The following is a 19,708-nucleotide window of genomic DNA, read 5'->3' as shown; positions in this document are numbered from 1 at the left end:
AGAAGGACAGCAGCCCAGGCCATGCAGGAAAGGACTCGGGTTGCCCCTGCTGCAGCAGGACCTCCCCGCAGACCCTCTCCCCCCAGTACCAGAAGGCAGTACCTCAGAGTGGCTGGTTTATTGAAATCCTGGTGAAAAAATAGGAGTCTCTAGGGCTGACGGGGAGGGCCGAGGGGCAGGGCCGGCACTCAGGGCTTCGTCGCCTTCCGCAGCTGTGCTTTCTTTTTCTTGGCCCCACTCTGGAGAAAGCTGGGGCTCCTGTTGGCCAAAGACAACCTTAATCTTGCCTTTTTCCGCGGCAGTGCCGACTGTGGCGATTTGCCGGAGACCCCCTTTTGGGGCAGCTCCTTCTGATCCTGCTTTTCCACAACAGGCTCCGTGGGGGACACAGGCGTGGCTCCGTTCATCTGAGACAGCTTCCGATTTCTCTTCTGTAGCTTTGGGGTCTTGGCCGGGGGCTGCAGTGCCAACTGTGGAGATTTGCCTGAGACCCCCTTTTGGGGCAGCTCCTTCTGATCCTGCTTTTCCACAACAGGCTCCGTGGGGGACACAGGCGTGGCTCCGTTCACCTGGGACAGCTTCCGATTTCTCTTCCGCAGCTTTGGGGTCTTGGCCGGGGGCTCTGGGGACAGACTCTCGGTGGCAGGACTCTTGGCAGCAGGCGTCCCTTCCGCCTGGGCCTGGGCTGCAACCTTAGCCTTCTTCCTTTTCCTCTTCTTGCCTGTGCTGGGGGGCTGGGGCTGGTCCCCGCCGGTGGCTGCAGGCTTGGCCTCCTCCTCTGGTGTGGTGCCCTCTGACTTGCGTTTCTTGCGCTTCTTGGTCTCCGGCAAGAATCCCTTTTTCTTCCGTTTCATGCTAACAGGGCTCTGCGTGGCACTAACTTCCTTGGCTTCCTTCTTCTCCGACTTGGGGCGCCTGGGAGGAAGTGAGCAAAGTAAGGAAGCATCTGGTGAGGGCAGAGATAAGAGTGTCCCCCATCTCTGTGGCCCATGGGACCCAACTGCCCACGCCGGGCACGCCGAGTCAGAATGTGTGCAGCGTGGGGATCGCTCCAGCCCTCCCAAGGTGTGTGGGCCCTCCTCCCAGAACCTACGGGACTCCGAGGACCTTCATGGCGTGCCAGTAAATGTTGTAGAGGCGGCTGGACCCGGCCACTTGCTCCTTCTGCTGCACCCTGTGCTGCAGGTACTGCTGTTGGCTCTGCAGCACGCCCCGCACAACGGTCAGGTCCAAGGTCAGCTTCTGCGGGAGGTGGGAAAGCTGTGGTCAGCGTGGAAATGGGAAGCGGGGCTTCTTGCCAGCTCTTGGCCCTGTCTTCCCACCCTTGACCAATGACTGCCTCTCCAGGGACCCCCGCGCCCCCTTCTGTACCCTCAGCCACTCCTGCCTGTGAGTCACCAGTTTCACTTGCCTTAGGAAGAAAAGGAGCCCAGGTGCCACATTCATTCCCTCTCCCTACAGCCAGAAGCTCCGATCTCTGCTCCCGCACCTCCCTCCCTCTCAGCCCGCCCCTCTGGCGGCACCATGCAATGACGCGAGGGTGGCCACATCCCTTCTACCCATCTCACCCTTCCTGCCACAGACGGGATGGGTTATGTGAAACCCACTGGCTTCCAGAACACCCTTTCCTCCTGGCATTTTGCTGCCACTCAGCTGCTTTTCAGGTCCCCCGCTGTTCGGCAAGGCCCTGCCCTGGCCCCACCTGCTCCCTCCAGCACCCTCAGCAAGCTTGCCCTGCATGTGGGCCTTGGCCAGTGTCTATGCCGGAACTCCCAGACCTCTCCCTCTGGGCCAGACTGAGGGACCCAGACACTAAGCCACAGCTGCCACTGCCCCATTCTGATGGCCCCTGGCCCATCTCTGCAGGCCTGGGAACCGGCTCCTCCTGACGCTGCCCACCAGGAACCCTCACCTCCTCAGCTTTCTGACTGGAGCACCAACACCAGCGCAGCCTCCTACCCTGACCCTGGACAGGCACAAGTGGGCACTCTCCCTCCCAAGTCAAGCACCTGTGTCCACGGCTCTCTAAACACAGAAAGAGCCCGATTCCTCCCCTGGCAGCCTGAACTCCCCCACGTGGCATCCAGAACCTTCCCCTGTGACCTCCCTCCAGCTCACCTCATGATTAATGATCCAGAGGAGGGTGTTGAGCAGCTCCAAGGAAGACCGGTTCTTCAGCTGCTGCGACTTGGTCTGCGCCTCCCCCAGGGCCCGCAGATTCTAAGGAGAAGGTGGCCAGGCTGAGCCACTCGAGTGCTTCCCATGTGACCAAGTGTCTCCCAACCCCCAGCCACCCCCAGGCTTAGTGTCCCGGTAACCCTCCCTCCTCTGAGAGAACAACTCCTGATGGGGGGTGGAAGGGGAGCCCTGTGGCTGTTACCTCCGTGACCTTTGCCAGGATCTGGCCGGTCAGCTGCTCCCACTCGGGGTCCTCAAAGCACAATCTCAGCTCCCGCATGGGCAGGGTCTTCTGGAGCAGCAGGCAGGCCTGGGCCTGGGGTGGTGGAAAGTGGTCACCAGGAGCTTGGGCATGCTGGCCAAGGCTTAGGGAACCACAGGGGACCCCAAGAGCTCTGGCAGCCTGCTGGGCACCTCCTGAGGCCAAGGCAACACTAGGTTGGGGGAGGGGCACCTGCTGCTCTGGCTCCAACCTGCCTGGGTTGTCACCACAGAGCTCTGGGCCCAGAAGTCATCTGCTCCTGTCCCCTCTTCTTAGGGGGGTGCGGAAACAGAGGCCTGGGGTGCGGGAGCAAGGCTCTCAGCTGGGTAGAGGTAGCAACCTGGATTGAGAAGTTTTGCCCTCTCGCTACTCACTACTGTCTTCCTCCAGCCTCCCCAGCCTCGTCTCCGTCCTCGCCCTGCCCTGTCTGCTAGGACCTGAGCGGGTAGCCAGAGTATGAGCACTATGGAGTCGGAGGGCTCAGGCCACATGGGAAGTGGCAGAGGCAGGAGCCGGCCAGGTCACAGGGACAGGGGTGCGGTGAGCCTGCCTGCCCTTAGTCAGCAGGGCACTCCTGGGCCTCACAAACACCCAGAAGTGAGTCGAGTGGGTAGTTCAGACAGGCCCCTACCTGATGGCGAGGCCGCGTTTGGCCCGTCACATGCTGGACCACCACAGGGAGCAGGCTCTTACAGAGCATCTACGGAGGGAATGGCAGGGCTATGAGACGGGGAACGGGGTGAGCAGGGCCCGAGGGGTGGGCCGGCCCCTATACTCACCGGGTGCCGGGAAAAGAGACTGAGGAACATGGGAACGGTGAGCGGGCTGTTGCGCTTGGTCAGGAAGGAGCTCAGTGCTGATGAGTAGATCGGGGTCACGAGGTTCAAATCCAAGCAGCTGGCAGCCTGGGCCACCTGCGAGAGCGCACTGGTTAATGCCAGGGAGAGGGAGCCCTGGTTGGGAGCCGAGCCTGGGCTGCCTCAGGAGGCTGAAAGCTGGGCCCTTGGGAAGTCAGGGCCTGAAGTCCCCATCTGTGAAAGAGGCAGGTGGTCCCGGCCTGCTGCCTGGAGTCTGCTCCTCTCTACCGGCACTGCCCTTCCTACTAGTAGGCTGAGCCCTCTGGGCAGCGCCTGCTCACCTCGGGGCCCTTGGGCTTGGTGCCGGTGCCAGCTTTCTCTTTCTTCTGGGGCTTGTGGATGGACCTGTCAGCGGTGTTGCCCTTCAGCACCCGGAGCAGGTAGAGGGAGGCGTTGAAGTAGTAGAGGGCGACGGAGGAGTCGGCCTGGTGAGCAGCCTGCTGCACCAGCCGCTCCACCTGGGTGGACAGTGTCCCCACGCAGTTGCCCACGTCACGGCAGTAACGCCGGGAGCGGCACAGGTGGTGTCTGCGGGGAGGTAAGGGGCACAACTAGTTACAACATTCTCTTCCCACCCCTGCTCCCAAGCAAAGCCACCCCCCAATAGGGACCCCAAGCCCATTTCCCAGGTGGGGAATCGACACCTAGAGAGGAAAGGGATCTGACTAAGGCTCAGTGGGAGGTCCAGGGCCAGCTGCAGATCTGCTCCAGAACGGCCCCTGGGCCTTGGGCTCAACACCCCCGGCCGGGTCCACATCTCCTGTCTACACCTCTCTCTCCTGGGCTTTCAGGCCCTTCATAAAGCAAGACCATGGTCTATGTACTCAGAACCCGCACGGCCCGCAGGGCTGGGAACACAGTAGCGACGAAAGGTTAGGACACTAAGCAAGACCAAGGGTACCCAAGCAGGTGGCAGGAGGAGCGGAGAAGGTGTGGCCTGAAGCTGGCACGGAAGAGTTGGGGTGCACCGTCCGTCGCACTCTCCCCACCTGCGCTAGTCTGTGTACCAGCATCTCCCGTCCCTGGGCCTTCGTCTCCCAGCACACCTGCCCCCTCTCGTCCCTCTGGCTGGGCTCCCTGCGCTAGTGCCGCCCATGCTGCCACCCATTCCTTAAAGGGCAGGCCAGCCCTGCCCCCTGCCCGAGCCCTTGGTGAAACGTCTGTGGCTCCTAAGACAGCTAGAGGTCCACAGGACTCTCACGTCCCAGCTGCACCCGACCGGCTCCCCGCTGGACCTTCTGCCTCACCCGTGGCCGCAGGCATGACGGCCTCTACAGGTCCCAGCACTGCTGACGCTTCCCCAGCCGGCCGGCCCTCACCCTGAGACCGGGTTAGTGCCCTCACCACCCTGTGCCCCCACTGTCTCTTACCCACTACCCTACCCCGCCCCCACAATTCCAGGGTGTCACTGCCGGATCGACAGTCTGGTTTCCCAACTGCAGGGACCCTGAGGGCTGGGGCTCCCCGAGGACTGCTGGTCTAGCGCAGAGCTGCTCCGTGTGGGAGATGGATGGATGAGGCGGCCTGTGGCGGGGTGGCTGAGTGACACGTGCTCTCAGGGCAGAGCAGTGAACCTCGAGGGCGGAGAGGGCCCCCTCTGGAAACCTGGCTTCTACCGTTTCTACTTGGGAAACCCCGAAGGCCTAGTGCTCCTCGGAGCGTGGGTTTTGGGGCGTGTCGGCGGTCCCCGCCCACCCGCCCGGGCTCACGTGAAGATGCGGGCCGTCTTGTGCAGGAGGTCCTGCTCCTGTTTGGTGCTGCTGGTGCGCATGCTGCGCCGGATGATGTTCAGCAGCGGCTCGAGCAGCTCCAGGACCAGGGGGTTCTCGGGCTGCTTGGTCACCAGCACCTCAATCAGGTCCAGGACCTGTGGCGGGACGGGCGGGCTCAGTGCGGTGTGGGAGGCGACTGGGCTGGACAGCGTCGGAGGCGCTCAGGCTGGTTCTCGGCTCACCCTGATCTGGAAGTCCCGCCGGAGCGCCTTCTCCTTCTGCAGCTTGTTCTTCTCGTCCCTCCGGGCCTGGATGCGCAGCTTCTGCTCGGCAAAGAGGCTGGCGAGGTTCTGGTCCAGCGCCATCATGGCCTCGTCCCCCAGCTCCTCATCGTCGTCGTCATCGACTCCACCCTGAGCGACAGATGCCCAGTGAGCGGCCTGGCCTCCGGGCACATGCAGACAGACAGGGACGGGAGTCTCCGAGCTTCTGCTCACCAGCGCCTTCCCTGCCTGCAGCACGGCCATCAGCTGCTCCCGGAAGCCGGGGTCGACGTCCCCGTCGCGATCCTCCTCATCACTCTCCTCCTCATCACTCCCGTACTCACTCTCCGAGTTTTTGTTGTCCTCGCTCTCAGAGTTCTTGTCCTGTGGGTGGCTGGTGTGTAGTAGTCCCCATTGCACACCACGTGCCTGCCCACCCCGCGCCGCCCCTTGCTGGCAAGTACCTCCTCGTTCTCCAGCTGCTTCTCGGAATCGTCCGTGACCACCACGTTGTCGTCCTCGTCCTCGCTCTGCTCTGGGTTTAGCACCTGCAGGGTATTCCCAGATGCTGACACTTGACCTCCTCAGACCACTGGGCCCTCTCGACTAACTTCCCTGGCCTTGCCCAGTCCAGTCTCGGCCAAAGGGTCAAGGCAGGAAAGTGACGCCCAGGAGGTAAGGCTACACCCTCCATGCCCAACGCCAGCACCTCCTGGGTCAGGGCTGCACGGCAGCAGAGCGCTGAGGCCCCCACGCGCTCGGCAGGTTCCAGTGAGGACCAGGGGCTGATGTGGCAGCCCTGGTGCTTGGACAGCCACCTCCCGGGACCCTTTTCCTCAGAGGCCCCAACTCACATCCAGGATTAGCTGCAGGGCACGTGGAGTCAGGTGGGCGCAGATGTGGCTAAACACGCTCCAGGCCACCTGGCGAATCAAGTGGCTGGGCTGGACCAGGAGGGCCAGGAGGATCTCCACCAGCACCTCCACCCATGGCGGCTCCTGGGGTTCTGCAAGCGGGAGAGGTCTGAGTCCGGGCAGGCACCGCTGTCCCATCCTGGTCCCCGCTGTGCCCAGGATGTGCCCTGCCCATTCCTCCTCGCTCCCCCCAGGGGCAAGGACCCACTGGCAGCCTTGGAGCGGGTCCGGCGGGTCTTCTCCCCCAGGCTCTTCTGGATGCAGGTCTGGATGTCACCTAGGAGTTCGCAGCTCTCTGTGGGGTTCTGTGGGGAGGCCAGAAATCAGGAGCCGAGCCCCATCCCCATTCCCAGGGGAGGGGCCAGTCCGGGGGAGCTGCTGCATCATCAGAGGCCGAGAACATGGCAGCGTGCCTTGTCCAGTCACCCTCACCAGCCAGGAGGACTCCAGCTGGACACCAGAGACAGAGCTGGACAAGGATGGCTGGGCAGTCACAGGAAGCCAGCAGGCCCCATGCTTAAGGTTCACAATTCCTCCTACTCTTAGTTCAACATTACTACATAGAAAGAATGGAAAATCATTCATTTTAACTAATGTAATTTAAACTCATTTAACCCGTCTTGTTGGGGACAAGCCCAGACTCCAGCCACCTACCCTTTAGGGATGGGGGGGCTCTAAAAGCAGCCTGTGTGATCCATGGTACTGAAATGGCGGAGTTCTCCCTCGCCATGCAGTGGGGGTTTAATGTTGGGGCCAGGGGTCACAGAACACGCCGGAATAGAAGCCCAGCGCTCTGGCCTCCTTCGTCTCCAGCTCCCTGGCTGTGTAGGCACCTTTTCTTTTTTTAAAACTCTCACCCGAGGAGATGTTTTTATTGATTTTAGAGAGAGAGGAAGGGGGGAGGGAGAAAGAGACAGAATATGACTTGTTGCCTCCCATATACACCCCGACTGGGGATCGAACCACAGCACTGTGTGTACGGGATGACACTCCAGTGGAGCCACCTGGCCAGGGCCATGGATCCCCAGCCGATTGATGTTTCTTACATCAATGTTTCTCTCTCCCTTACCCCTCATTTTTCTCTCAAATCAATAAAAACATATTTTTAAAAAGCTTAAAAAAAAAGTACCACTACAGAACAACCGTAATTGAGAACAGCCTGAAAACTAGCTGAACAGAAGTCCCAGAATTAAGAATGTACACAAGAAGCGAGGCTGGTAGGAGGGCAGAGACATGGAAGGGGCTGGCCCCACACCCATGTATTGTGGTTAAAAATCGGGAGGCGTATCTCGGCTGTGGAGACCTCCGCTGAGGAGTAAAGGGTCCCGGCACCACAATGGGCTCCCAGCCCAGGGTTCCAGTGCTGGGAAGAGAAGTCCCCGTAACTTCTGCCTATGAAAACCAGCGGAGGTTGTGGCTGATGGGACAGAGGGACGCTGGAGTCCCTAACAGCTCAAAAAGTGCCAGAGATATATAGGGAGGAACGGAATTGTCTGGCGCAGGCCACTGTTCCTTTTGTGAGCCCTTCCCCTACAGAGCCGGCAGCAGGCAACATATCTGAGTCTCCATTAACCTGGCTAACATGGTCTGCCCAGGCCTGGGGATTCCCTGAGACCCTGCCTCATCCAGCTTTCAGGCCCACTCAGTGCTTCCAGTGCCTTTTCCACACTAACAGCCTGTTTTGGCTTATGATGTGGACTTTCCTAAAAATCTCACAAAAGCTCACAAACCCTAAACAAGGAGCCTCTGGCCTCAGACCTCTTGCTAAGCAGCCCCAGGCCTGCACTAGTGGCAGCTGCCCTCAGTGTGCAGGTTAGCCTTTCCCGGGCACCTCCAAGTGGCAACCGTCTGCAGATCGCTTTGAAGCTCATACCAGGTAACCCTAGGAAAGCAAAGGCCACTGCTGAACTTGGCTGCACCAGCCTCTCCCAAGAGCACCGCCCAACCACCCCAAATGGCACACCCAAGGGTGGACTCAGCAGGCACCGGAGCCTGGCCACAGTAAATCCTGCTCTGTGGGGCCAGTCCCCACACAACAGTTCCTCCACTTTAGTCATGGCCAGTCCTCAGACACTCAGCCTGAGGGTCAATCCCTCCCACTGCCAACAGCAATCAAAGCTCAACTATAACAGGACACACACAGCCCACACTAGGGACACACCTGGCGCACCCAGCTCGGCCAACCAGGGAGGCTAAGTCACTGGGCCCCACGGGATACCTACGACTTAAGGCCACTCTACCAAGACCGCAGTTTGCCCACGGCTGCCCTAGAGGGTATTATGCTAAACGAAATAAGGCAGAGAGAGAAAGACAAATACCATATGACTTCACTTAGATGTGGAACCTAAAAAAACAAAAACACAAGCAAACAGAAACAAACTCATAGGTACAGAGAACATTTTGATAATTTGTCAGGTGTGAGGGTGATTGGGAGGATGGGTGAAAAGGGGCAGAAATTTAGAAGCACAAATCGCCAGGTATAAGAAAGTAGTCATGGGAATATGAAGTACAGCACGGTGGATGGGTAGTCAGTAAACTGTAATAAGTACGTATGGTGTCAGGTGGGTACTAGTGTTACTAGGGCGACCACTCTGTAAGTTACAGAAACCTCTCATCACTACGCTGTACACCTGAAACGAATACTGTACGCCAACTGAGAAACGAAGGTTCAGAGTTAAGAAGAAATCATGAGGGTGAGAAGAGCTGCCGGCGCTGAACTCCACTGGGACCAGCTGGTTCAACCCCCTAAACGTTCAGCCCCCCAGAGCCTTCCCTGGCAAAGCCCTCAAGCTGCTCGGGAGGAAGCCTTAGGGCCCCGACCCCACGTCCACCGCCCCTCCTGTCCAGGTGCCGTACCTTGAAAAGGTGGATGCCCACCAGGAGTAGCAGGTGCTGAAAGGCAGTGGCCTTGGCCTTGGCCTCTGAGGAGCAAGCCTCCAGTTCCTTCAGCGTCTGTAGCATCCTGGTGGGAGACGGGCATGCTCTCAGGCCACGGCTGCCAGGGTCAGACCCCAGAGCGACCCACCCACCCTCTGGAAATCCCACCCCTCACCGGGTCCAGGCCTGGCGCTGCTGCGTAGTGAAGGGCGCCAGGGGGGACACGTTGCGGCTGTGGTTCAGCAGCATGTCAGCAAACTGTACCAGGCGGTAGGTCCAGGGCTGCTTGTCCTGGCTCTGCTCCAGAGCCTGCTTAAACTGTGTGCTGAGGGTCTGCAGCAGGCTGGGGGAGGGAGGGTCACCGGCTGGGTTAGTAAACACGGCCGCCCGTCCCAGCCCCACACCCTGACCCACCGGAACGCCAGCATTTCTCCCAGCTTAGAACTGGAGAAGCACCCAAGGCCACCTTCCAGCCCTGCCAGCCCACCCTCAGCTTCTCCAGAGCTGCCCGTGACCTACCTGAAGAAGGCAATGCTGACCACCGATCGGGCCCGGCCGTCCACAGGGAAGGAGAACTGCTGCCCAGTTTCAGGGATCTGGGATGTGGGCTTCTTTGTTTCAAAGAACGAGTGGAAAAAGCAAAACCTGGGGAAGGTGGGAGATCAAGCCGTGTTGCCGGTTAGTGCCACGCAGTTTCACCAGCCCCTCCTTAGATGGCACCACCGAAGGCCTGGAGGCAGAGGAGGGAGCCACTCCGAAGAGAAGTAGACACTTCTCAGATCTGGAGCCAACATCCCTCCCTTGGAACCAAGACCCACTCAAGGCTGTGTGACCTCAACCAAGTCACACCATTGTTTCTGCAAACACGGGCTACCCCCCTGGTACTGCAGTGAGAGCCGAATGAGCACCTGGCAAGGTGAGGCCAATGGTGAGACCTCCCTGACCCTGTCCATGTGCAGAGGCTGCCCATGGGACACTCGGAGCCTGCGAGGCCCCTGCAGCCTTGCACTTCCTGGGTCCCTTCCTTTCACAGGCTCCCAAGGAATTTCTCCCAAATCCCTTCTGCCTGAGGGACAGGAATGGCTTGCCTGCTCCCCATGGACAACCTGACCCCAACACTTCTGGCTCCAGGGGCGACCCAAACTAGGACTAGGCAAGAGGCCCAACTCTTCGGCTGCTCCACCCATGGGGGGCTGTGGTTTGAGCACGTCTCACACCTGGCCACCTCCTCAATCAAGGCCTCCTCCTTCTCCAGGTGCAAGCTGTTCACGATGCTGACCAGGCGGAGGATGATCCACTTCCGCAGCCGGAACACAGCTCGCTCAGGCCTGGAGGGCAGAAGCCAGGTCACAGGAGCCATTCAGCCATGGTAACAATGGTGCTCCTCTGCCCATTTCGGAGACAGGAACACCAAGACCTCCGCCCTCCTAACACCAGCATGGGAACACGTGAGGAAACTGAGGCCTTCTTTGAGAGCTATGGCTCAGCTCCCCATCATCTTTCCTCCCCTTCCATGGAACCCCAATAGTGTAGGAGGGAGAGTCCTGGTCCCTGGGCCCCTCCCTGCCCTGCTGGGCCCATTCACCCGTGGATCGAAGCATCCTGGGCTTTCTTCTGATTGCCGGTGCTGAAGTCCACCAAGGAGTCCAGGTCAGGCTGCAGAAACATGTCCCGCAGCCAGGCCACATAGCCCTTGAGGGCGGGGGAACTCAGGCACCGCGCGACCCGCCAGTAGGTAGGCACCACGGGGAGGCCCTGGTTGGTGATGGAAGTGTAGGCCACCAGCACAGCCAACTGCCTCTCGGGGTCATCTCGGCAGCCTTCCAGGAAGGTCCCAACGTACTCGTTCATCTCTGGAGCAAACTTGAATTGGCCCGGGTACTGCAAGAGTCAGGCACTGCACTGACCGACAGCCCTGCCAGCCTCTTCCACCACAGGGTACACGAGGCCCAGCCAGTGCCTCTCCCTCGTGCAGCCAATAAAAGGCTTAGAAGTAATTTCTGGGGGCTCTGATTGGTACAACTGGGATGTGGGCCCGGTTGGCGGGGCCTCCCAGCCTGTGCTCTTTACTTTCTGATCTGCCCCGCCCCCACCAGCCCGCCCCGAATTCTAACAGGAGGCAGCTCTCCAAAGCTGCTTGTGAGGGTGAAATGAGCCGGCGAGGAGCAAACCCAGCTATGCTTCCTACTTTAAGAGAACATCTTCACAACAACTCTGAGGAAGCTCCGCTCCTCTCCTCAGGGAGAGGCAGGCACGGGGCCGGGAAGCACCCTGTGTGGGCTCACATAGCAGTGAGTGGTGGAGCCAGGACGGGGACTGTGGTCTGGTCCCCCATCCCATGCTCCTAACCACCACCTGACTCCCCTGTTGAGTGCTTGGCTCAGTGAAGGATGCATGGACAGTGTTAAGATCGACACCGGGGTGGATGGGGGTCTGGGCAGGCTGCTGGCTGTAATGCCTCTGCCGAGGGCAGAAGGGCCAACCTTGCCGAAATTCTGCTCAGAGGGGCAGAGGGAAGGGACACCCAGCTCCCAGGCTCCTTCCAAAAGGAGTTGTGCTTACCCATACCAGGCAGGACCAGGGGCAGGAAGACCCCTGATGCTGGAGCGAAGAGCAACCTTGTATTCCAGAAGCTGACTGATCCCTGAGGCGGCCCACCCCCCTGCTTAGCAGGAAGCCTGGCTGTTTCTGGCAGTGTGGGCTGCAGGGTGGCACCCACCTTAGAAGTGACCACGTGCTCCCCATAATGTCGGATCGTGTCTCCTCGCATCACCAGCTGCAGCTGCTCCTTGGACAGCATGGGCAAGGATGCGCCCAGCAGGCGGAAACACACGTAGCTAAGGGTGCGTGACAGAGCCTGGTCAGAGCCCTCAGTTCCCCTGGGTGGACTTTGGGACTGCCAACCCACCTCAGCCTAACAAACAGGAAAGAGGGGTCAAGAGTGGAGAAGCGCCACAGGCACCTGGCCGGCCAGAACTGCTTCTTCAGCAGCCCTTGTTCCACAATTTCGTTCCAGAACCACGGGAACTTGTCTTCCCGAAGCGCCAGGCGGAGCAGGTCCAGAGCCACAGCGGGCAGTTTGCGCTCCCTCTTCACAGAGTTGGCGGCCAGCTTCAGCACAGTCACCAGTCTGTGGACGGCAGAGGGGACTCAGGTGGCATCCACCGAGCAGACAAGGGAAGCAGGGACACCCCAGGCCATACTGCAAATCCGTGAATGGCCAGATGCAGCCCCTTGGCCTCAGAAACCCGCCCACCTCCCTCACACCTGGGGATATTCTCATCCGACAATAGGTTGACCGATCCCATGAGCTTCTCCAGCTGCACGGGCACCTTCTGCTGGGCCAAGAGGAAGATCTCCAGGTGCTCAGGGGAGCCCAGTATTGAATTCAAGTCGGGCTTGAGAACCTTCGGCAGGAGCTCCTGCCACATGGACTCCGGGACCTGGGGTGGGGAGACACAGCACCCTGTCTCTTCTCCTGTGAAGAGAGGCCTACGGGCTCCCTCGAGGGCCCTGGTACAGTGCCAATCTGAGGTGGGGGAGCCACAATCCCCCTTGCTAGGCATCAAAATCATCAGAGGGTATTTGTTAAAAAGCTCCAATTTCCAAGTCTCAGGAAGCTGTTTTTAAAATATATTTCTTTATTGATTTCAGAGAGGAAGGGAGAGGGAGATAGAAACATCAATGAGAGAATCACTGAGTGGCTGCCTCCTGCATGCCGCCCACAACCCGTCAGACCGCAGGCCGATGCTCTATCCACTGAGCCAAACCGGCTAGAGCAGGAAGCTGGGTTTTTAATAAGCACCCCACTGATGCCAATTGGTTTGGGGTCACCATTTTTATCATTCCTCTTTCGTGTTTTTCAGGACTAGCCCATTTCTTATATAAGGAACCCCAAGTGGAGAGCTGGGGTTCAAATTCAGATCCTCTGATTCTGCAGCCAGAACCGTGCAGAAAGCTGGGGCCCAGTATTTTGCTGTCCTTGCCTTTTCCCCAGTAGCAAAAGGTTCCAGGTATTAGCCTATCTCCATTTCCCAAGTAGGGCAGTGGGGAGGGGGTCCCCCCTGAGGGGCCAGTTCTGCCCCCAAACAACAGCAAACATGTTTAAATATAGTTGCAACATGCCAGGTGCTGTTCTAGTAACTACACTGTCCAATATGGCAGCCATTGGCTATAAGTGGCTACTGAGCACCTGGGAAATGCTAATCGGAACAGTCTTGCTCTAAGTGCACCATACACACTGGCTTTCAAAAACTTAACATGACAAAAAGAATGTAAAGTACTTCTACAACTTTTTATATTGATTGCATGTTGAAATAACACTAGGTTGTTATTTAGGCAACCTAATAGATGTACCAGGTTAATTAAGTATGCCATTAAGCTAGTTGGTGTTTGTTTGTTTTTTACCTTTGTAATATAGTTACTGTCAGTTACACATTTTTGTATTTCTACAGAACAGTGCTGCTCTAGAGCATCTCCACCAGTTAACATTAACTCGTGTCTTCTCCATGTCTCTGTAACGAGTAGCGCTCGCTACCCAAGGTCCCACACCCCATAAACCCGTACCTCAGAGAGGATGTCCACCAGGGCCTTCTGGGGCTGCTCCCGGAAGTGGTTGTAGTGCTGGGCCAGGGTTTGCAGTAGCTTCACGGACTTCATCAGTGCCTCTGAGTCCTGGTGCCCACAAAAGGGTAGAGGGTTCGAGCAGGATGTGTCACCGCCACCCAGCACTCCCCAGCCAGTCCACATAATCCCGTTCCCCCAAAGCTTTTACCTTCACCAGCCTGCCTGACTGAAAGAGGGCTAGCACCCCAAACAGGTTTGCAAAAAGAGCAGGTCTCCTCATCACCTACAAAAGGATTCCGGCATCGGTGAGAAGGCCCCAAGTACCCGCCACCCAGGGCTGCTGACCTCCCTGGGGACACTGGCTCTTACCTTCTTAACTGTCCGCAGGTCATGTTTCTCTTGTATCTGCTGCAGGATGCTGCACAAAGGGATGTCTTCGAAAGACTGTAACAACTGCCAGGAGTTGTGGCAGGAGGGAGAGGGCTCAGGGGGGTGGCCCAGCCACATCCCAACAGACCGCAACCTCCTCCTGCTTCTCCCTTCAGTTTCTGCCCAGAGGCCTTGGATCCCTGCTCCAACCCTGAGGATGCCTCTGAAGCTACCCACCGATGATGGCATCTGCTGCTGGAGAGGAGCTGAATCTTGCCTCCCTGCCCCATGCCTACCCAGGTTGCAGAAAGTACCTCCTTCGGACAATAGATTCCCAGACACTCTATCCCCACAGCCTGCTCGGAGCTCCCCTCAGGCTGACCCTAAAGGAATGATCTTTATTGTGCTTCCAGCTCTTTAAGTTCCTCAGAAGCGGGTCGGCCTATAATCGGCTGAGCGGCACTTGGCATCAGAGGGCCCTGGACGTTGCAGAGATAAGTGAACCCACTCCAAAGCCTACTGCCCCCAGTCAACTGCGCACTCAGAGGTCGGTCAATCCATGTACCAAGAAGAAAACCGCTCAACCTCCTATCCACCTGTCAGGGCTTCTCTACAGACATGCCTGGCTCATACACTCTCTACACCTCCACGTGGGGACGCGTCCCATCAGCTCAGATGTCACCTCCCCCAACTTCTCCCTCCGAAGACCACTGACCCCCTCCCTTCCTGCAACCGAGCATCTGCCCTCCTCACTCCCCACCGTTTTGACCGGCACGGCCGGTCCCCTTCCAGGAGTCCCCATCTCACCTGGGCCAAGGCCAGACTGTAGCAGGGCCGGGCGGTTTCTCGCCCCATTCCGAGCCCAGCGATGAGGCGCTTCTGGGCGTACTTCATCTCGGACCCCTGCGGAACCAGCGCATTCCCGGGGCGACCCGTCAAGAGAATCGCACCGCGCCCGCCTCCCGCCTCCGCCCTTCGGCCCGCGCTCACCTGGACATCCAGGTTCGCGACCATGTGCCCCAACCCCCAACCCCTCTTTGCTGAGACCCTCGCAGCCCTGTCCCAGGCCCCGCCGCCATACCTCCGGTCTCGCGCGCAGATACTCCAGCAACTTCTCCGTGGCCTGCAGCCGCGTCTCCTGCTCCGGCTTCGCAATGTCCCAGAAAAAGTCCAAGAACTCGCGGCTGTGCTGCAGCAGGCCCTGGCGGTCGGCAGGCCGAGCGCCGCCCTTCGCCGCCTCTCCGGGAGACATAGCCGCGGCGCCGTCCCGCTTCTCCATCTCCACCGCCACCATGCTCCGCGAACACGTGGGCTCCGGGGCAGCCTCTTCCGGGTCGGGTCGCTGCGCGTGCGCTCTCGGTTGGGTCGGCTGGGGACAGCGCAGCCGGGAAGAGATGGGCGGGGCCGGAGAGACTGGGCGGGGCCTAGAGGAGCTGGGCGGGGCCGGGAGAGGCTGGGCGGGGCCGGGACCGTCAGGGCCTTTCTCTGGGGCACCAGTAAATGAGTTTGAATTTTATCCTGAGTGTGGTGGGTCGTTGGAGGGTTTTATGGAGGGTCAAGTCTTGATTCTGTTTACACTCTAAAAAGATTATACGCAGCTGTATTGGGAGGTGAGGCGTGGATTGTAGGAGTGAAGAGGTAGAAGCAGAAGGAACAGACAATGGTGGATTGGGTCAAGGTAATAGGAGAACAGGTCAGAGTCTAGCTAATTTGGAGCTGGTAGTGGGTGATGGATGTGGGGGGTGGGGGGAGGGAAGAGATGGATGCCAGATTTAGGGCTAAAATGAGTGGGTAGGTTGTGCTACCATTTACTGAGCAGGGGAAGAATTTTCTTTCTAAGCAGGGGTGGGGGGCAGATTGAGGTGGTAGGATCTAGAGTTCTATTACATCAGAAATACCTTTTACAATGTGTATATATGGAGGTGCTACTGGTCACCCCGTTTGTCAACTTGAGAATCTGTCTTTGGAGGGTGTAGTCCAGAGAGACCCCAGCCCTGAGGGAGGTGGGATGGTCAGGGCCCAACCTGGCATTTAAATTTCATACACCCAGCTTTTCTGTACCCAGGCCCTGGGGAACCTCCTATTCACCCTCTTAACCTTTTCCTTGCTCTGCTGTCTGTTTCAGGAAGTGAGATGAAGAGGTTTGCCTTGTACATGTGGTGCCCTCGGAGACAGGAGGCGGGCAGAGCAGGGGGAGCTGAAAGCATCAGCGCAGGCTCTGCCTCTTTGGGTGGGGCCTCCTGTGCTGCTCCAGGGGGAAGCCCTGACACAGGCGCCTCAAAGACTGACGGGAAATTAACCAAGTAGCAGGAATGGCACATGGCATCCGTGGGACTTGATCTTTATTTTGTTTCCAGCCTCATTGAGGGAGATCAGCAGAGGGTGGCCTGAAGGGGAGGATGGAGATGCCAGCAGTACCCCGGGCTCTGCCTGCCCTGCCCACGGAGCCCAGAGCCTAGGCAGGCACTTGGCATTCGTCCTTCTTTCCTCCCCAGAGCTGGACCCCAACTCAGGGCTGGCCCCAGGCCCTGGTGCTCTTTTCTTATTATCCTCAGTTTCCTTAGCTGAGAAGAGCCAGTCCCCGTAACTGACCAGGCCAGAGTCTGAGGGCTTCAGCCAGCCGTGAGCACATAATCCAGGCATACTCTGCACACTCCATCGCAGCTGGGCCTGCTCTGCCTGCCCGCTTAGAAGCCCTGGAAGGGGCAGCAGCCACTGGGTACACTGGAGACGTGGGCGTGCTCTGCATGGGCTGCCACCCGGAGCAGGGTTCCTTGGCCACAAACACTGGAGGCCTCTGTCGGTCCTTGCTGGTTCTGGTGCTGGTGCTGGTGCTGGTGCTGGGCCTGGGTTTGGGACCCGGCCAGGTGGCTGAGCAGGGCCTGAATTGTCACTCTGGCTACTGCGGGGGTCCCTGAAGCCACCAGCCCCAACACATCGTCCTCTGTGCCATCTGGGCTACCACGAAGAATGAGGGGGCAGGCCCAGGTACTAACTGCGGACTTGTCCACTAGGTTGCTGAGTAGAACCCCAGTGCTTGGGGACAGGCGTCCAGAGCCAAAGGAGCTGTTGAGTGAGGCGATGAGAAGGAGCACAGAGCCGCTGCTATCCACGGTGGCCAGGACACTGCTCACGGGGGTCTCATTAGCGTGTAGGGGTGGTGGGCACGGAGCAGGGCTGAGTCCTCTAGACTGCAGGGCTGCCTCCAGCAATGCCAGGAGTTCTGGGCCAGCTGAGGGGCTGGGGGTGGTGAACAGGATGCCCTGGGCCGACGTTAGCTGCAGTGCTGGCTCCAAGGTGGGCATAGGCTCAGCTGAGGGTCTCTCCAGCCCCAGGTCTCTGGCCAGCAGACTCAGTAGAGCATCCTCAGCAAAGTCTGGGGTGGGGGCCAGTGCTGCCCTGCGTAGCACAGCTGCCAGTTTAGGGTTGGTAGCACGGGCCCCAGGGCCCAGGGGGGTCCCATCAGTGTGGCAAAGTAGTGGACAGAGACCCTCTGTGCCCTGGGCTGCCAAAGCCCTGGCCAAGGGTGTGTCCACCAGGAAACCCTCTTGAGCCAGTGTGGTGGGGCCCACCAGCAGCCGTGGCCAGGGCAGGCGGCCGAAGCGTGTGTGCAGCAAGCGCAGGGTCGGCAGAGCCGAGGGCAGCCCCAGGCCGGGGGCCAGGGTCTGGGCCGGGCCTGATGTCAGGGCGGTTGAATTGCCCGAGGAGCTATTGTGGAAGAGGCCCCAAAACATGGCACCTGGGGAAGACAAAGGGGTCACGGCCACTCAGTAGCCCCTGGTTAAGGGCTACTGACTTAGCCTGGGGCCGGGAGTTACTGACTGGGCCTGGAAACCCACCTGGGGTCAAGATCACCTAGAATTAAAAGTCACAGCCTGCCCTAACCGATTTGGCTCGGTGGATGGAGTGTCGGCCTGTGGACTGAAGGGTCCCAGGTTCGATTCTGGTCAAGGGCATGTACCTTGGTTGCGGGCACATCCCCTATAGGGGGTGTGCAGGAGGCAGCTGATGGATGTTTCTCTCTCATCGATGTTTCTAACTCTCTATTCTTCTCCCTTCCTCTCTGTAAAAAAATCAATAAAATATATATATATTTTTAAAAATCATTAAAAAAAAAAGTCACAGCCTAGGGTTGGCCAAGTCCCAGTCCTGCTCACTAACCAGCCTTGAGGTCAGGGCCACTGACTCCCCGGCTTCCAGGTCACCGATTGGGCCCAGGGTAGGGATCACTGGGGTTGTGGGTCACTGACCTAGCCCTGTGGCATGAGGATGCACTACTGCCAGACACAAAGCTGCTCCAACTCCGGCGTCCACGACATTGCCCCCGGCAACAAGCAGCTCTCGGCCCAGGTCGGAGCACGGGGCTGCAGCAAGGAAGGGACTGTCATGGGAAGGGGCCCGAGTGATCCTGACCCTTCCTTTCCCCGAGCTGCTCTCATCACTGACCTGCAGGGCTGATGATGGCACCGTGGTGGTAGACGCCAGGGCGGTGGGAGTGCCCGCTGGGGGGAGGGGCCCCAGAGCCCGAGGTTTCTGTAGCGCCAGCCCTGGTGTGGAGCTGCCACACGGCCAGGGAGAAGCCAACGGCCAACAGCAGCAGGGCGGCCACTAGCTGAGCCCAGGCCCCGGGCCGAGCACCAACTTTCTTCCTGCAGAGAGGTTGTCCTGAGCCAGGGCCGAGGCAGCAGCCAGCCGGGAGCCCCAAGAAAACCCAGGGCATATTTCCCCAAAGGTTGACCTTGCTTGCAAGAGGAGTATAAGTTTGCCAAGGAGAAGGGCTTCTCGGTAGATGGCCCAGCCCGGACAGAAACAGGAAGATTGGGGACAGCGAGGGAGGGCGTCCTAGAGAGGAGGTTGGACAGGCAGGGTTGAGCCAGCGGGAGGACAGCCGGACAGGAGGTTGGCAGGCTGAGGAGCGGGCCCAGCCAGGTGCAGCCAGGCCCTAACCTGCTCAACAGGTGCCTCCTGCACCAGGGGGTGGGATTGGGAACCTCTGACAGAGTAGCTGGCAGGGCTGGCTTGGTACAAATGTCCCTTCAGACACACAGACCTCGAATTGACTGGTTCAGGCCAGGTCTGGGGCTGCAGCAAGGGTTCCTCCTATTCAACCAGAAAGTTCCTGGAGCCGAGCCAAGCACTAGGGGCCCCAGAGGGAGGGACATGCCCAGCCGCAGTCCTGAGTTGCCAGGTGCCCAGACCCCTCCCTGACTCACCCAGAGGAGTCCTGCGGCTTCCAGGGGCCCAGAACGAGCGGCTCTGCTATCTCCTCCTCTTCTTCCCCAGACTCCCAGCTCTCCTCCCAGAGCAGCAGTTTCCGATAGAGCATGGGCTCCGCTGTGGCTTCCATGGCCCCGGAGCCTGCCCCAGCCGCCTGCCTGCCAGATCTCCCAGCTGAGTCTCAGGAGGCCCTGCCCGAGCCAGGCAGGTGGGAGGTGAGGCAGCCTTGGGGAAGGGTGGTGTGGAATCTAGAACAGGTCTGGGCAGGTCACGGGCCGGGAAGGCTGCGGGAGAGCCTGGCCCAGCAGGGCACAGGGCCTAGGGGCTCACAGGGCAGGGGACTCTTGCCATAGGCCCTGAGATCCAGGATGCTTGCTTGCTGGCTCCCTGTTCAGGGGATGCAGCCCCGGAACCCCCAGGCCTGTTCAGAATGCTAATGCAGGGCAGTGGAGCTTGAATTGGGACTGCAGTTACATTGTTGCTTGGATCGGGG

At 59.3% G+C, this 19,708-nt stretch overlaps 2 protein-coding genes across 2 annotated transcripts; both read right to left on the bottom strand.

Moving 5' to 3' along the window:
• Nucleotides 1–103: 103 nt before the first annotated feature.
• MYBBP1A (MYB binding protein 1a) lies at nucleotides 104–15,350 on the bottom strand. Its single transcript, XM_059669028.1, has 26 exons — nucleotides 15,080–15,350; nucleotides 14,806–14,901; nucleotides 13,999–14,082; nucleotides 13,838–13,912; nucleotides 13,630–13,737; nucleotides 12,331–12,506; nucleotides 12,026–12,193; nucleotides 11,783–11,900; nucleotides 10,649–10,944; nucleotides 10,281–10,391; nucleotides 9,583–9,708; nucleotides 9,239–9,406; nucleotides 9,043–9,148; nucleotides 6,395–6,491; nucleotides 6,127–6,278; nucleotides 5,737–5,820; nucleotides 5,507–5,656; nucleotides 5,252–5,422; nucleotides 5,007–5,164; nucleotides 3,579–3,825; nucleotides 3,220–3,354; nucleotides 3,072–3,140; nucleotides 2,381–2,494; nucleotides 2,119–2,220; nucleotides 1,094–1,242; nucleotides 104–915 (listed from the first exon to the last, which is right to left on the bottom strand). The coding sequence occupies exons 1-26, from the start codon at nucleotides 15,290–15,292 to the stop codon at nucleotides 189–191; spliced, it is 4,200 nt and encodes a 1,399-aa protein (XP_059525011.1). The 5' UTR covers nucleotides 15,293–15,350; the 3' UTR covers nucleotides 104–188.
• Nucleotides 15,351–16,236: 886 nt separating this feature from the next.
• GGT6 (gamma-glutamyltransferase 6) lies at nucleotides 16,237–19,425 on the bottom strand. Its single transcript, XM_059669032.1, has 4 exons — nucleotides 19,212–19,425; nucleotides 18,445–18,647; nucleotides 18,249–18,362; nucleotides 16,237–17,737 (listed from the first exon to the last, which is right to left on the bottom strand). Exons 1-4 carry the CDS (start codon nucleotides 19,343–19,345, stop codon nucleotides 16,686–16,688), a joined length of 1,503 nt encoding a protein of 500 aa, XP_059525015.1. The 5' UTR covers nucleotides 19,346–19,425; the 3' UTR covers nucleotides 16,237–16,685.
• Between the last annotated feature and the right edge of the window lie 283 nt (nucleotides 19,426–19,708).

Source organism: Myotis daubentonii, chromosome 16, assembly GCF_963259705.1.
Source record: "Myotis daubentonii chromosome 16, mMyoDau2.1, whole genome shotgun sequence".
Taxonomy (NCBI): domain Eukaryota; kingdom Metazoa; phylum Chordata; class Mammalia; order Chiroptera; family Vespertilionidae; genus Myotis; species Myotis daubentonii.
Note: the sequence above shows the minus strand (reverse complement) of the source record. Positions and strands in the feature narration are given on the sequence as shown.

Coding starts and splice junctions, on each gene's coding strand:
- MYBBP1A (XM_059669028.1), bottom strand. CDS start 15,292: ATGGTGGCGGTGGAGATGGAGAAGCGGGACGGCGCCGCGGCTATGTCT. Junction 2,495..3,071: donor AAACGCGGCCTCGCCATCAG/GTAGGGGCCTGT, acceptor CCACCACCCCAG/GCCCAGGCCTGCCTGCTGCT. Junction 1,243..2,118: donor TCTGGATCATTAATCATGAG/GTGAGCTGGAGG, acceptor CACCTCCCGCAG/AAGCTGACCTTGGACCTGAC.
- GGT6 (XM_059669032.1), bottom strand. CDS start 19,345: ATGGAAGCCACAGCGGAGCCCATGCTCTATCGGAAACTGCTGCTCTGG. Junction 18,363..18,444: donor TGCCATCATCAGCCCTGCAG/GTCAGTGATGAG, acceptor TCCTTGCTGCAG/CCCCGTGCTCCGACCTGGGC. Junction 17,738..18,248: donor TCCTCATGCCACAGGGCTAG/GTCAGTGACCCA, acceptor TGTCTTCCCCAG/GTGCCATGTTTTGGGGCCTC.